At 37.1% G+C, this 17,751-nt stretch overlaps 1 protein-coding gene across 5 annotated transcripts in view; it reads right to left on the bottom strand.

Annotated features, from left to right (window-relative positions):
• Positions 1 to 17,751, bottom strand: part of DGKB (diacylglycerol kinase beta) — a 335,778-nt gene that overhangs the window by 69,470 nt on the left and 248,557 nt on the right. For all 5 annotated transcript variants that reach the window (XM_018075883.2, XM_018075886.2, XM_018075884.2 and 2 more), the window contains 2 exons: positions 8,985 to 9,075; positions 3,224 to 3,419 (listed from right to left, as the gene is read on the bottom strand). In XM_018075883.2, coding sequence (XP_017931372.1) covers positions 3,224 to 3,419; positions 8,985 to 9,075 — 287 coding nt within the window. The remainder of the gene's footprint in view (positions 1 to 3,223; positions 3,420 to 8,984; positions 9,076 to 17,751) is intronic.

Raw genomic sequence — 17,751 nt, 5'->3', positions numbered from 1 at the left:
ATAGTGCACCTTTTAAATTGCTACATTTCAATATATTGTTTTTTCAGACCACTTGCACATAATCAGATTATTTTCCAAGCAGATGTCCATTTGACTACTTAAAGTGTAAATTGTGGTCTGGCAATTGAGTGTGAAGAGGTGGGTAATGGGAAGGGCAAAGAAAATAGAAGCCTTTTTGCATCAGGAGGCAGAAACAGTAAATAGGAAAAAAAAAACAAACTAAAAAAAAAAAAAGAGGGAACTAGGCTCAGAGGAATATTCCTTCCCTGCATTGTACAGATATACAAGAAAGAAAAATGATTTGGCAGAAATTTGACCCTTTTTCCTGCAGTGATGAACATGTTGTCATGTATATGGCTTGTTAGGTGCAAGAGGGGGAGGACAGCAGCAGGATCTCACAGAGGACTTTTTGGAAGTTTTCAAAGTCCTCCCAGGGCTGTTCTGAGAGGAGCAGTGCAATATGCTCAGGGGCACTGAACTACCCAGAGTGAGGAGACAGCTTCCACTAGTCTATGTAAGTACCCCATTTAGGGACTCAGAGCTTCAATTCAGGTATTTATGGTCAACTTACAAAACCATAAAAATAGAGACAAAAAGAATACAGATTGATACACAGTTAAAAGAAACCCCACAGTTTCACTGCAATTTAAAAAGTCTAAAACTAAATGTGCATGACACCAAGAAGTCCCATATAAAATGGTTAGATTTTAAAAAAAACAACTCCACACAAAATCCAACACCAAAACCTGATGTGTATATATATATAAATATATATATAAATATATATATATACATATATATATGTCCATAGGAAAATATGATGCTTGATTACTGTCTCCTAGAAAGTGCAGTGTTTAGTTGTAAAGTGATTAGATGCTTTATTTGAATATAACATGAACTACATGGATATTTATTCAGAAAAAGTTAATAAACAAACAAAAGTTAACAGGTAGGTATGTATTTATCACGGTTCTCAATAAAGCAATACCTATTTCTGCACCAGGCATTAATACTATGCAAAATATTTTTTTCCAGCTAAAAAGTACAATGTGCCAAAAGTAAAATGTGCCAAAAGTACAGTGTGCCAAAAGTACAGTGTGCCTAAGAAAGCAATCAGCCACTGAGGAACTCATAACACTTTAAAACTGACAAACAGTCAGTTATTTCCACAGTGAGTAGATTCAGATTTATCAAAACTATTTGAGAAGTCTAGCCATAAAATTGGTTGAATTCCATTATTCAGCAATAATCTTGAATTCTGAGATGAAGAAGCACACTCAGCCTGAGAACTTATCTTAGTGATAGAACCTAAGTGACTGTTCTTTGCAGTATAAAACAGGAGTGGATCCACAGAGCAAATCAGTTCTCAAATGTTCTCACCATGTTCATTTTGGAGTTTTACTTTGAGTTCTTTTAACCTTATTCCATGGACTGAACACCCACTTGCAGTCAGAGTATGTACACCCCCCCTTCCTACCTCCATTTAAAAGGAATCCAGTCTACATGCTCAAGACTGCTCAATGTTGCAAACTGGAACACAGTAAATACGGACGACTGAAACCCAAGAAGCATCCTCCTGTTCAGCACTAAAATGTTACTGTAGACGCAAACAATAATACTATCAATGATGAGAGAGGTGCTATAGTTTATGATATTGAAAAGTTAATCTCTGCTTTAAAATTGCCTTTTGGATGAAGCTACTTTCCATCCACAGTGCATATGAAGTGATTAGAAACAAAGTCATGAGAGTAGCTTTTCTAAATTAAGGTGCTTAACGTCTGCTTTATGAACACTTCAACAGATAATGTAGCAACTCCTGTTCAGTCTTTAATATTTTTACTATAATTTTATTTTATCCTGTCCAGGAAAATGAAAATGGAGTGTAGCAATGCCCTTTTAATACCCCAAATATAGTCAGTAGATTGAAATCATTGTTACATATGCAAAGACATACATAACTTCAATATTTAAAGAAGTGATAATGTCTGCTTCATCACTATCAAAAGGATAAATGTCCTGTCTCCCCATGTTCAGAAGCAAAACAAAAGGAAAAATTTTGGTGAGCCCTTTACCCAACAGCCTGCATCCAACTCTTGAACATCAGGATATAATACAGACATTGTAGTGAAGTTTAGCACCTGAAAGAACTTCAGCTAACAAACTGTACTGGTGAGTCACACTGAAATACTGAGAACACATACCAAATTGCTCAAACTTACAGAAATTGAGTCCTAGTACCTATTGCAGCCTCCAAGCCATAAAAAAATACTTTATTCCTAAACTTTTGTAATCCAGATAATTTATCTGAATTAAAACTACAACACATATTAATGAATATAACTAGTGACTTAAAAATTACTGCTGATGAAATGTAAAAATAAGATATCAATATTAGTAAAAGGATCATAATAGTATAAGACAGTCCTGATCTGTATTCAGTCCAAATAAGGAGGAGAAGCAGGAAGATATTCTGAAGATAAGACAATATTTTCTGTAGAATAAAAAGAGAAAAAACAAACAAAAAACCTAAATATTTTCAAAGTCTAGTCTGTTCATCCCTTTGGTGTAAAGAGAGTGATGGTTTATAATCACTAGAACTTGTGATATGCAGCGATGTGTTACAATGCATAGTATTCAGATTCTCAGAGTAGAACAGAAATTACTATTTATTATAGGCTTTATCAAGAGTAATCACCAGGAAATTATGAGTCTTGCCTGTGCAAGTCAACTTCAGCTTATGTATTCAAGGATTGCATACAGCATCACAGTATAGTAACATAAAATGTACAGGCAGCTTGTACTTGTTACTCTAATTTTCCATTGCCTCTATCCAAAGCTTGCTAGAAACAGGGCATGATTATCCTCAAGTTTTATGCACACTGACATTAAGAAGCATTATAAATGCTCAGGAAGCATTTTCCAACTCCAGAATCTCCAGGTACTTCTAGACTGAATGTCACAGTAGCAAACTACCAAGTGGTGTGTTTAGTTTGCTTAACAGGTAACATCTGAGACAGGTTTGCAAGTATATAGACTGTAATTGTTAGCACATCTTTGTTTATGCCTTTGCGCCAGTGCTTCCCATCAGAAAAGCTAAATGCACAAGAAAGGAAATATCTAAGAACTGTCTATCCTTTTTCTTGACAAGAGGCAATACAAGGTCATTTATACAGCTGAGTTGACTGTATTGAGCCAGATAGCCTATATCAATCTGTAAGCTTACCTTGGCATGCAAACTTCAATTCCTTGGCATCTGTAACAGTGGTTCTTTTATCTGACCTCTTCTTTTCTGTCCGACGGTGGCTACGTCTTTTCTTTGTCTCTCCCCAAAGATTCGATCCACCATGCATGCTTGGGATGTTCAGAATGGCAATTCCTTCCAGAGATATATTGATTAAGTCTAGCTGAATTCCATCACACTGATTAAAAAGGGGAAAAAGAAGGGAAAAAAAAGAGAGAGAAAACAATAAGAGAGAAAGAAAAATCTGAATATTCTACCTATCAGATAGATACTTTTCTTCAGCAATTCATCATTCTTAACACTGCTAATAGTTTATTCAATATTTACACCTAAGATATATACTTAAATTTGAAAAGGAGGTATGAGATCAGATCATCATTCTGAAGGTAAAACATGATTGCTAGTCAGCTTTTGACTGCTTAAGCTTCAATACAGCTATTAACAGAAAACCATTTATACTACCAAAATTTCTATATCAATAACTGGAGGGGTTTTGATGCCTGTTCCAGCTAAATTGTCTGTCTGATGATTTTGCAATGATACTTGTCACTGTAACAACTGAGTCCCTTCCACATGAAACTGAATATAAAAGTCCCTGCAGGCAGGGAATACACAGCCTCATGGAACAGGCCCTGAGAACACAGAACACCACACAGGTATTAGTTTCAATCCAAAGGCACAACAAGCATATCAGCATAGGGCTACACCTGACTAATAACTCCTACTAGGAGGTAAGATTAGTAGAAATGGGTACAGCAAATGCTGATGCAGCTAAAGCATTTCTTAGCCCAGAACCTCTACTATCCAGTTCTCTTAAATACACATCGTTGCCAAAGGAAAACATAGGTTATGGAGCTAAAGAAGAGGTATCACTGACCTAAAATTTTACCAAGACCTATTGGACACACAGAAGTAATCTTTGTGGGATAGTCCCTTCAGTGATGAAATAATGACTGTAGGGCATTTTGTGTTACCAGTATGTATTTCTCCCGCTTCCTAGAGCAAACCTGGACTTATAGGCATTTGATAGAGGTACATTTCTTTGCTAAATCTGGCTTCCAATTATATCTTATAAGGGACCATATTTTGCACTTCTGGAGAACGGTTCAGGGTTCTTAACTTATCAGCCAACTTTGTCACTCAACTTGTTGCATGACACTCAACTTGTTGAGTGACAAACTGCAGCATTTTCTCCAGTGGCTGAAGGCTATGACATTTGCAAATACAGTTCACCTGAGACACACTGGATGAGATGCACCTAGCTTGATAGGATACACCTTCCCCTCGCTGGCTATAATTTACTCAAGCTAAGTCCCTCTACCAACATAACTCATAACTCTACCCTCCTAACTCACAAAAAATTGTAGAAAAATACTGAAGAAACTCCACAGAATAAAAAAAAGACCCAACTTCACATTACTACAGTGGAACCCGCAGGTGAAAGGCAAAGCATTCAGTTCTACTGATCAGTTCACTGAACCAGCCAAAATTCCCAGGATTCATATACATGTACCCTGTCTAGAGTTAGATTAGCTTCATTCCTCACAACAAAGATGGAGTATATAGATATCCTGGCAAGTCATATGCACCACAGTGTAGAGCAGCATATTTTTTAAAACATTAGATCCTACTTCTGCAACGTTCTTCTGCAAGCTAGCAAAGGATCTAGTGATCCATTGAAAACTGATTAAGGGTATTATTTTGTAATTGCAATATGCAATAATCAGGAAGAAAACTGGAAAAATAATTAACCATGCTTCAGTAATAGTCCACTGACATCTTGCAGCTTGCTGCTCTGTGGGTCACTGGCACTTCCTCCTCTCTGCTTAAACCTTTATCGCAGCTTTGAAGAAGAAAAGCAAAGTATAACTCAAAAATAACTGTGAATAATTATTTGTTTACTCTGAAAATTTCTGAGATCACAAAACAGAACTGTATTATAATGCACACACATCTTAATTCTTCTAAGAGCATAAATCTGGACAGAGAACTATTTCAACACTAAGATTTCCATTTCATATTTACTCTTCAAGAATTAAATTTTAAACCTGTAGATTATATTCATACACAGAAACCTTTAAAGTCAAAAGACATCTGAAAGTGAGCTGGCAGTTGTGGCAACAACTGTAAGTGAAAGTGTAACTTTTCAATCACACTTTTCTTACAAGAAAAAAGGTATAGGACTTCACTGATTTCTGGAAACAAATTTGTGGTTGCCCCCTATATTTTATATGTATTAAATACTAAGATGATTTATTTTGCTAAAAATTCTGCTCATGTGTATGCTCACTTACTGCTATACATTCTAGATAAACAGATATTAATTTCATAATTAAAAGTAATCTTGTGTAAATACCCTGCAGGCCTCAATGAATCAAACACATACTGTGTGTCAGGCCTCCCACTGTCTTCAAGTGGAATGTACTGGCTGGATAATTAGATAGTACATATTTTTTAACCTTATTTGCATGCATATTATATCTTTTGCACACTGACAAGCAGCAGTAACAACAAAAGTCAGATTACCACAGGGAATTCCCACAAAGAAGTCTTCATTTCTTATAATTTGCAGCCTAAATTAAAATAATTTGATCTTTGACAAGGATGAAATGTCAAGCAGAAGGGGGTCCTCTACAAGCCACGGCCTGTGGCTTCTGAAATCTGCCTAATTTATGTCAGTCACTTCTTAATACATATTTAAGTATTACACGAGAAAGATGATAAATATGCAATCTGACACCTTTGGTATTTCCCTGCTGTTAATTTATAAAGGTCTGGCGTCCCCCAAACTGACTGGAATTATTTAAATAAAAGACGAATTGTGAAATAGGATGGCGCGGGGTCTAGCTTCCATTTTCACTCAATATTGAGCACAGCAGGTAGTACACTAACACAATTATGTGATGAGGCCTCAGAGTCCCAGAGTGATGAGCAACTTTCTGAATTAGGAAAGAAGCCTTTCTTTTGTTCATATACAGACAAGAAGTTTGCGCTACAGGTAGCTCTGTTTTGTCCTAACACATTCATATACTACAACAACAAAACACAGATGTGTTCTGCTCCTTTTCGTTTCCTTTTTTTTTTAAATTTCAAATAATGCAACGATGCTGTTAAAAATAAAAGCTTTTACTATATGCTTTTAAAATGTAGAGCATGCCTACCTAGATCAGAAAGAAAATCCATCTCTTTTAGTTCTTTTTTGCCTTCTTTCCTGGCCTCAGTCACTTTTTCAATATTATTATTTATACTTTATTTAATATATCAAACATTTTCAGATCATCTCTAAGTTGAGTATATCCATATCTATGCCTGAAAAGAGCTGAGATTAAGGCTTTGCTGTGTAACCAAGGGCAATATAATGCCAGAGTATGTGAACATTTTAAACTCCTTTCCTTCACCCATTAATACCAGGTGGTATAGAAGGTTTACACTGATCTGACAATGCTTTTACAGTGTTGCAGGTATGATCCATCTCATCCCCGCTTACACTTCATCTCTACCTACTCTCATTAAATACCTTTCACATACCCTTCTTTTTTACTGAAGCAGAAATAAAGTGCAAGTTCTTTAAACTCTAAAATCATCAGCCTTGTTTACTGACACATTATTATTAAAAATAAATACTTAATTTTGTCCTAGTTTGTTTGGTTGGTTTTTTCCATTTTAGTTTCTTTCCCTTTAGAACCTATGTTTCTCTCCTCAACTTCTTGGATCCCAGTTTGGAAACAAAAACACATCTTATTCTGGATAACATAAGACTTGTGTCCAACTTCGTTCTGCATTTCACACTCACACAGAAGAAAACATGCACAACATGAGTCATGGAAAACCAACATCAGGAAAACCAATCTTAATTAGGTTAGAAATCAAATATAGGGTTGAACAAATATTTGCCCATACAACGTTTGATCACTGTCTCAAAGCTCAGAGATACACAACCTTAATCTTCCTGGGCTTTGTTAATTCAAAATTTGGCTGTATAGCAAACACATTCTTTGTGCATTATATTGAGTGAAATATGGTCTCATACATCAAGCTCTCACTTACAGTGACATCCCCAAGTAAGGGGCAGCAGGTTAAAAATTAGATTAAAACAGTGCTACTTCCAAATGTTGATAATGTTCAAAGAAGCATATTGGCATGCATTGTAATTTACTCATTGTAAATAAATCTGCAGATAACCACCTCCTACCACTTCCTGTAAACTTTTGGAAACTATGCTTTTTGTTCCTAATTGTAGGACTAATGATAATGACCAGGATAGATGAAGTGAATATTAACAAACGTCTCATATACTGGCAATGTAATACTATCTTGGTAACAATAGTTATTGACATGAATTGGTAATAACTACACAACTGGTATCAGCAGCACCACAAACTCGTATACCTACTTGTTTGCTTTGGGATGTCAACATTAAATCACCCTTTCAGTGTTTACAATTATATAAGTTCACCTCTTAGTATGTATCAGGATATGTATGATTTTCACCAGATGTTAGTATTTTATTGGGAAAGCCTCCTCATCAATTTGAATTTAATCAAAAGGTACATTTAACTTGCAGTATATTCAAATCTAATCAAACCAGTAAGCATTTCTTCCAATAACTAATGAAATATTTTTCACACACTGTTTCCCCAAATGCATGTTTGTGAAGCAGTCTTGGGAATCAAGGGGGATTTTTTTTTTTCTAGGGTTTCTGGTTGATGTTTTGTTTTGTTTTTATTATATTTTAATCCAACTTGTGAGGAGCATGTTTCCACTTTAAGAAGAAACATAACACGATAACAGGCAAATCTAGCATTGCAGGTCCTACAGTTTCAGTCTCAGTACTCTTTGCTACTGTTCTGCTACCAGATTCATGGTCCCTTCAGATCATTTCAGACTTCCCCTTTCAGGAGGCTTTGACCAGACTCACAGCTCTCACCATACCTCTCCGAGTGCCTCATGCTGCTATACAAATACTCCATTGACACGTGCAGTTCCTCATTACTATTGGAAAGGAAAAGCACCATAATCCTCCTGAGAAATGATTTCATTATTTAACTTAAATTCTCAAGTTTGTACTTTCACTCATTTCACATTTTTCATGTCCTTATTTATAAACATCAATCCCCCAAAGAGTTTATGTAATATAGCCACTTATTCCATCAGCCATCAAAGTGGCAGTGGCACACTATTTTAAATTCCTATTTTGTCTGTAACTATTCTGTGTCTTTTCAGTTAATGTTCAATGTATAATGGAAAGATGACCCCTTGTGCAGAGAGAAAAGGTATTTAATGAAGGGGAATGATTCAAAAAAATACATATATTCTTTAACCTTTATTCAGGAAAGTAAGTACAATTTTAGGGAATTGAGTTTTAAAGGTTATAAAATCTTGGGACCTGGAAATAATAAGATTTTTTTTTTTTATTTTAATCCTGCAGCAGCTCTCACTCCCTCCAACAGTCTTTCATTTTTCCATCTGACCTAGCCACACTCCCTATTGATTTCTAATGCTATACTTCACCTCTTGACCTTGTCTACTGTATTAAGACTTCACTAATCATCAAACTGAACTTTGTTCCAGTGTTCAGGGCTACACTACAAATAGACACGATAAAAATAATATTTTGGAATATAGGGTCGAAAGGATGTGCACTCCTTTGCCTTACTGGATTCAGGCACTCTGTACCCTTGTTCCCTGCATTTCAGCCAAACTAGTGACATTTCAAGGATAAAGGCAACAATTAGTTTCTTACTTCTATTTCTACAGATTCATGCAGCTTCTTACAGGTGGCTGAGAAAGTTTCCGAAGTGCCAAATTCAAAATACCAAAATTTGTTCTTCATTCTGAAACAAGAAAAAAAAAAGAAAAGAAAAAAAGAAAGATCTTATTCACTATCAATGTGTGACAAAAGTGATCATCCTGTCTTCCATTATAAGTAATGGCAAAGTCTTGGGAACATGTGACATCCCATTTTAAATAGATGAGCTCATAATTTTCAAAGCTTAAATGTTGGTGTCAAGTTGTATGATATCCCCTAAAGGGATAACAGGAATGTGTTGAACTGACAGGTTCAAATGTACCTTTGACTTTTCTTTTTCAGTGACTATCAGAATATTTTTTATCACTTAACCAGTGACATGGCTCAGAAAAATGTATCGATTTTATTTTATGCCTTACACCTACAATACGGTTTCTGATTCACAGTTAACATCTCTATCCTGCAGAGTAGTAGAATGTGCAAGGGCAATCCCATCATGAAGAAGAGGTAAGACAAAAATGTAGCTTGCCTTAAGTTAGATAAAAGTAAAGGCAAATGCCTTTACTGTGCATGATGACAGATGAGGTATTAGAAGAAAATAAAAATTCCAGATCTAATAATCTTTAGATATTTTGCAGTAGAAGAGCTGTATTATCAGGTAATTTGCTCATAGAGACATTTTAAATGGGCAGTGAGACCTGCATCTTGAAGATCATTAGCAGTTTCTACAGGAAAATAAAACTGTATTTAAAGCTAGTAAATTGCTGAGTTTATCATGACAGCAGGCAGAATTTACACCTTTTTTCTTCTTAAATACATAAAGACTGCACTTCTATTTTACTAGATTTACTGCATACTGTTAAATACAATCAGGACGCAAATAGAACCATTTCAAATAAGTATGTGTACTTTTTTTAACTCTCATGAGTAACTATTATTTTGCAACAAAAAAAAAGCAGCTAAAAAAGAGCAACAACAACAAAAGACATTGAATAAGAATTCATTATTCACACTTAAGAATCAGATATGAACTCAGTTACTCCAATTTTATAAACTATTCTCTGACACAGGCACAGCACAGCGTGCTTGTAACTTGAAAATGGCTGTCTGCATGACTTAGAAGTGCAGATTGAAACACAGACGTAGATGACTGTAAAACATGTCAGCAAAAGTACAAACCCTACCTAGTACTTATTTCAAATTACACATACAAGTCTACTTAGTCGTTCTTACAGTCCACTTAATGACTCTTAGAATTACAAAGTGAGAAGGGACATTATTGTACCAGCCACTTCCAGAAACCTGCTGGCACAAGAGCCAGCAATTCCTGGTGCAGTATGAGAAGGGTGTCTGGGTGTCCAACCTGGCAGCCTACAGAGACTGGGGAGAGAAGAATAATAAGGAACTGATACATTCCTAATGAAAAAAGTTATAGGAATTTTCAAACGTTTTTACGCAGAAAATCTAAAAGTGTTAGGAAACAATTTTTGAGAACCTGCTCTGGGCTAAATGGCGTATTCTCAAAGGAGTTCCAACAACAGAAATGTTCAGGCCAGATTCAGCATCCAGATTTCACAAATCCATGAATGGAAGTGATCTGATGTATGTTCCTTCTATACCTGCAGATTAGTTATCACACTGAAATACTGACCTGGGATCAAGTGCTCTATCTGTGTCAATGTATATGAAGCAATTCAGAGTCTTTTAGTTTCCAAACAAATGTGAACCAAGTCCTGAATTTCCATTGGATCCCTTTGGAAAATCTGGATGCAGCTATTATCCTGCTACTTTCCACGCAGGGACAATGAATAACGAAAAAAAATTCCAACACCAAAACCTTGATGTAAATATTCATAAAAATAAAAATTTTTTATTTGATCCTGTTATTGAGTAACAAGCCTTTGAATCTTCTCCTTTGATAGCCTTTCCTCTTTTGATTCAGTGACTTTTATCCCAAATGAAGCATCTTTTCTTTTTCTTTATTGAAAAGACTGCTTTAAATTGACTCACTTATTAGCACTTATATAACAAACTCTTTGATTTAAACAGTTAAAATAGGCATATATTTTATAGTCATTCAGAATATGGTGTCAAATTCAAGTACTTTGAGTTCAGCAATACAAAACTCATCATTGTCAATGCACTCAAGGATTACTAGAAAAATCTAGATCTATAGATCTAAAACTTGTAGGATCATATGACAGAAGATTAAGGAAATATATCAGGTGAGGTTTTGATGGTAGATGTATTTCTTGTAATTGTAATATAGCCTATAAGATTCTATTAGGTCAAAAATGCAGTCTTGTGCGCCCATGCTCCATTCTTGAGTTGACTATATCTCTGTTTTTAAGCATAGAAAGACAACTTGACAACTTTTTGAGTACAAAGATAGATGTAGATACAAATAATTTTATTCTTCATTTTCAAAAGGATTTACCAACTTCCTTTACAAGCCATGAAATAGATTAGATTCCATGTTTTTATTCAAATACACTGTATCTTTTATTGGACAGGAACTTGTATTGGAACTTTTCTTACAGATACAAAACAGAGTTGAATAAAGAAATCCAGAGAAATTATACTAAAGTTTCTATAAGAAAGACAAGTCTTATTATTCTAGTAAATACTATATTTTTTCTAACAATTTTAAAAAAACCCTCTAAATCTGTATTTTCCACTTGCATTCCTCTTTCAAACAAGTGAAGCTCATCTTATCAAGACAGCAGCAAACAGCTGAAGAACCCATTTAGAAGATTAATGAACTGCTCTTAAGGCCACTCTAATTTCCTTCACAATGGTATAACTAAATTTTAGGTTGGTAAACAAACACATGTTTAATGACAATTTTGCCACATTAAAACTGTAAGAAACTGAGTCACAGGCTGCTGTCATGTATATTTTCTCTCACTCCTAGAGGAGCTGATGATTTCACCTTTTAATAAGACATGACCAGAAAAAGTTCAAGTTTGTTTCACTTCAAAAAAAAAAAGTGCTATACAGTAGCACTTTTCTTTAAAACACTGGTTTTGTTGGAATAGCAAAGGGAATAGACTATTTTACAAAAAAGGTTTTTTTTCCCAAGATTCAAAGTGCATAGTGAAATTCTTAAACAACTTTATGTTTGAAAATACAGTATAAATAAAACCTCCATCATGATTAAAAGCTGACCCATCTAATCTTGTTATTGTACTAAAATATGTCAAAATATACAGCCTATGGATGAAGGAGCAACAAAACAAAACTGTACTTCGAGAACCTAAACACCTTTTATGCTGGGAGTGTTCCACATCTTCAGGTATTGGTCAGTTTTCTGATAAGTGGAATGACCTTCTTTAACAGGGATGAAACAAATTCTCAAGACAGCAGAGAGGCAAACTGCAATTTCTTACAGCATTTCTATACTGTGGATAAATATCAGACTTAGAAACTTGGATATGTTTTTTGAAAAAGATCAGACTAATATTTGGTAATCAAGGCAAAATAATCAAAATAGTCTGTAATATGGGTTTGCTCCATTATCAGTTAATCAGAAACCCCCCTACTGCTAAAACTATTTTATATAACCTTTCTGATTAAGCAATTAAAAGGCATGTCATTGAAAATTTGTCCTGTATCTAAATATGGAAATAGTAAATACTTTATTCAACACCTGAAGAGCATCTATACTTCATTGCAGTAAGCATACTCTGTCAGAACATGCATAACAATAGACCAGTTATAGGCTGCTAATAAAAGGTCATGACAATAAAAAGAGGAGTACTTTAAAGTTAAATAACAAATTCATATTCTGACATTAAAGGTCTACACTTCAGGCAAGAGCTTATTGCTACATTTTTAAGTTTGTCACACTTTCTACCACATCCTACTTACACTTCTTATATTTACTATTTCATCACGGCTAGGCTTCGCGAACAAAGATTTGGAAAGGGCGCTACCCACATTGGCTACAAGCACGCTGGTGGCTAAAGAGGCCAATGGGAAATAAGACATGTCCAGTTGCAAAAGGCACAGCAGAAAGACTCCTTGGATGGTATCGGCAAGACACGATTCTTTCTGCATTGTCTTTTCGAGAGTGACCCTGCGTGCGTTCTCAAAAGCATCAGCAGCGTTATAGATGGTGTGTCTCCAGACCTCCTGATTGGAGGCCAGAGTAGACCAGTGATGAAGATCGATGTGGCCAAGGCTGAGATGTTGTTTCAGGGAGTCCTTGTATCTCCTTTTCGGGGCTCCTCTCTTGGGGCAGTCGGTGGCAAGTTCACCATAAAGCAGGATCTTAGGAAGGCGGTGGTCCTTCATCCTGGAGACGTGCCCTGCCCAACGCAGCTGTGTTCTCAGCAGCATGGCCTCAATACTTGTGACTGCTGCCTGTTCTAGAACAGATGTATTGGTCACATAATCTGACCAGTGGATGTTTAGGATTGTACGGAGACAGCATTGATGGAAGCGTTCTAGGAGTCGCAGGTGGTGGCAGTAAATGACCCATGATTCGGACCCATATAAAAGAGTAGACAGCACAATGGCTCTATAAACACTGATCTTTGTACTTTTCTTCGCCAAACTCTTTTATGGAGTCTTCTGAAAGCTCTATATGCCTTTGCTAACCTGTTGTCTATCTCTCCATCAATCTTACTGTCCGAGGAGATGAGGCTACCTAGGTAATTAAACTGCTGGACTGATTTGAGCTCTGATTCGCCAATGGTGATATGGGGATGATGGAAGACTTCCTGAGGTGCAGGTTGATGGAAGACTTCTGTCTTCTTTAAGCTGACTTCCAGCCCAAAAAGCTCAGCAGCCTCAGCAAAGCAGGACGTTAAATGTTGCAGAGCTACTTCTGTGTGAGTGACGAGGGTGTTGTCATCAGCGTAAAGCAGCTCCTGGACAAGATGTGGGCCTTCAGTCGCCTTAGGTTGAAAAGGCTTCCATCAGTACAATATCGAACGTAGATACCATCATCATCATCAGAGTCTGCCGTGGCCCTTTGGAGCATCATGCTGAAAAAGATTGTTAATAGGGTTGGTGCAAGAATGCAGCCTTGTTTCACACCATTGGATATTAGAAAGGACTCAGAAAGTGCATCACCATATCTGACTTGGCCGTGCTGATCCTCATGGAGTGAGATGATCATTTTAAGGAACTTGGGGGGACAATCTAAATGTTCCAAAATCTGCCACAGACCTTTTCTGCTCACAGTATCAAAAGCCTTGGTGAGGTCAACAAAGGTTACATAGAGACCTTTGTTCCCTACACTTCTCTTGCAGTTGCCTGAGAACAAACACCATGTCTGTGGTACTCCTGTTGGCTCTGAAACCACATTGGCTTTCAGGTAGAATTCCTTCTGCTATAGTGGGTATTAGTCTGTTCAAAAGCATTCTTGCCAGGATTTTGCCAGCAATGGAGAGCAGAGTAATACCTCAATAATTTGAACAGTCTGATTTATCTTCTTTCTTCTTATACAAGGTGACGATGACTGCATCATGAAGGTCTGATGGTAGTACACCTTGTTCTCAACAGCGTACCACAAACTCATGCAATTTAGCATGGAATGCTTGGCCCCCATGCTTCCAGACTTCAGGTGGAATTCCATCAACCCCAGTTGCCTCGCCAGTTTTCACCTGCTGTATGGCCTTAAGAGTTTCTCCCATAGTAGGGACAATATCCAATTCATTCTTCACTGGTTGTTGTGTAATGTATCAAAATTGCTGAGTCTTGAACTACACGGCTAGTACTGAAAAGTGTGTGAAAGTGTTCAGACCATTGATACAGAATGGAGGTTTTATCTGTCAGAAGTATTTGGTCATCTGCGCTGAACACAGGGCTTTGGACCTGGTATGTAGGCCCGTATGCTGTTTTCAAGGCCTCATAGAATCCTCTGCAATTTATTATATTTATTATATTTATTTCCACTTTAATGTGCAGTGTCAAGCTTCAATGACTTCAGATAAAAAATTCTACATCAGAAAATTTTCAACTGTAATTTTTATAAAATTTCAGCTGAAATATTTTGGCCATTTTTGAAAATGACTGGAGAAAAACATCTATATTTGCTTATATTAAGCGTGTTTGATAACATACACTTTGAACTGTTTTAATACAGCTACACTTTCTGAGAAGACATTTTAATTTTAGCATAAGGATGGCCTTGCATCAAGAATATGTCTCTAGCCGTCTGCATGAAAATACATACAGAATTTAACTATATTATGACCACTTGGGAAGGTTTTATTTTCAGTATTCTCATATGGCAGTAAAACAAGAAATTTTTGTCTCTAGTTCTGTCAACTTTTATCCTTTAAGCTACATTAAATATAGAGATTTTTTTACCCATGAAAGTACTATAATTCTTCATTCTTCCAAGGTAAATTCCTTGAAAGGTCCACTGACAGGAAGCAATCTCTACCACAAATCTGTGCAAGAATGTCTGCTCATGGACAAGCAGAACTTGAATTCCTCCAGCAAGTATACCCTTTCCCAGAATATAATCTCTAAGCACTGCCTTCTAAAGACATTTTTTTTAAAGTTATTCCAATTTGTTGCAGAAATACTGTCTCTCTGTTAGTGAGTGTCAAGAGTTGATCTCAATCTATATCATAAACTCATAGCTCCCATTCTAAGAGCAGCATTCATGAACAACAATGTACAGAATGTAATGAATTTAAAAGAGAAAGTAATTCTAAGGCAGGAAAAAAATACTAGGAAAGAAGCCATATAGAGTGGGTGCTTATCATTTCATCCACTATATGTCTGGAAGGTGCTCAGACCCTTAGGTTCAGGTTATGTACTTAAAAGGAACAGGTCTCTCTACCTCCTTTTCTCCCTTTTCTTCCTTTTTCACTCTTTTGTCTTCTGCTCCAAGCAAATGTGGAACAACATGTAGAACCACCTCTGCAGGGAACCAAAAATACCAGAAAAGTGTGCTGAAATGGAGATGCATTTCCACAGAGGAGAAACTGTGCACAGTACAAGAGGAAAAAGGGGATGAAAAGTATATGTGAAAAAAGAGGAGATTATAATCACGGAAAATAGAGGAATCAAGAAAGAGAAGAATGAGGAAAAGATAGGAACCTAATTTCAAAATGCATTGAAGTTCTGCAAAGCTGAAAAAAGTATTATGATAAAATACAGAGGGAAGAAAAAAAAATAATCCTAAAAGGAGATACAAGTAAAAACACATATTTCTTAAGTCTGAAAATACAGATAATAAGGTCTAAAAATGAAACTAGGAGTATAGGAAATGCCATGCTGGGCAAAAAAGCTGAACATCTGTTCCAAAGTTCTGTCACTTGACAGTGGTTAGTACCAGAGACTTCGGAGAATAGGGTAAAACTCCATGTAGTATACAGCTGGGAATAATCTAGCTCTATGGAAGGTTTATTATTATTTATGATTCTATCAAATTAAAGGAGGTTACATTTAGAGGAAACATAAAGAAGAATTCTTTTTGATGAAGGCAGTGAGACACCAGAAGAGGATGCACAGAGAAGTTGTGGATGCCCTGTTCCTGGAAGTGTTCAAGGCCAGGTTGGATGATGTTTTGAGCAACATGGTCTAATGAAAGTTGTCCCTGACCATGGCAGAGGGGTTGAAACTAGGTGATATTTATCAACCCAAACCATTCTATGATTTTAATTCAGAGAGTTTGTGGCCACTTACATCATAAAGCAATACAAAAATGGAATGTATGGGGAAAATAAAAGTCTGTCTGGAAAAAGAAGTATATTAAGGTGTGTTTGAAATTTCTGCTTTTGGTTTAATGACTCCCAGCCTGTAAGATGTACATTCAAGAGCAAGTGACAGGTACTCTTTGCTGGATTAAGAACTGGTTGGGTGGCCAGGCCTAGAGAGCGGTGCTGAATGGTGCTGCACTCAGTTGGCACATGGTCATTAGTGGTGTCCCCAGGGGTAAATGTTGGGCCCAGTCCTGTTTCATATCTTTATTGATGATCTGGATGAGGGGATTGAGTTTAGCGAATTTGCAGATGACACCAAGCTGAGGGGAAGCATCAATCTGCTGGAAGGTAGGAAGCCTCTGCAGAGAGACCTGGACAGGCTGGATAGATGGGCCAAATGCAGTGGTATGAGGTTCAATAAAACAAGTGCCGGGTCCTGCACTTTGGCCACAACAACTCCATGCAGTGCTACAGGCTGGAGGAAGAATGGCTGGAAAACAGCCCAGCAGAAAAGGACCAGTTGGTGACAGCCAACTGAACATGATCAACAAGTGTGCCCAGGTGGCCAGGAATGCCAGTAGCATCCTGGCCTGTATCAGGAATAGCGTGGCCAGCAGGACCAGGGAAGTGATTCTTCCCCTGTACTTGGCACTGGTGAGGCCTCGACTTGAGTACTGTCGCCAGTTCTGGGCCCCTCCCTACAGGAAAGACGTTGAGGTGCTGAGGCAAGTCCAGAGAAGGGCAAATGTTGCTGGTGAAGAGTCTAGTGTAAGTCCTATGAGGAGCAGTTGAGAGAGCTGGGGTTGTTTAGCCTGCAGAAGAGGAGGCTCAGGGTGATCTTATCACTCTCTACAGCCACCTCAAAGGAGGTTGTAGCCAGGTGGGACTTGGCCTGTTCTCCCCAGCAACCAGAAACAGGACAAGGGGACACAGTTGTAAGCTGTTCCAGGGACAGTGTAAGTTGGGTGTTAGGAAGAATTTCTTCACGGAAAGGGTGATTAGACATTGGAATTGGTTGCCCAGGGAGGTGGTGGAGTCACTGTGCCTGAGGTGTTTAAGGAGAGACTGGATATGGCACAGTGCCATAGTCTAGT

The sequence above is a fragment of the Manacus vitellinus genome, unplaced genomic scaffold (genome assembly GCF_001715985.3).
Source record: "Manacus vitellinus isolate BGI_N305 unplaced genomic scaffold, ASM171598v3 scaffold_3_pilon, whole genome shotgun sequence".
Classification (NCBI taxonomy): Eukaryota; Metazoa; Chordata; class Aves; order Passeriformes; family Pipridae; genus Manacus; species Manacus vitellinus.
Note: the sequence above shows the minus strand (reverse complement) of the source record. Positions and strands in the feature narration are given on the sequence as shown.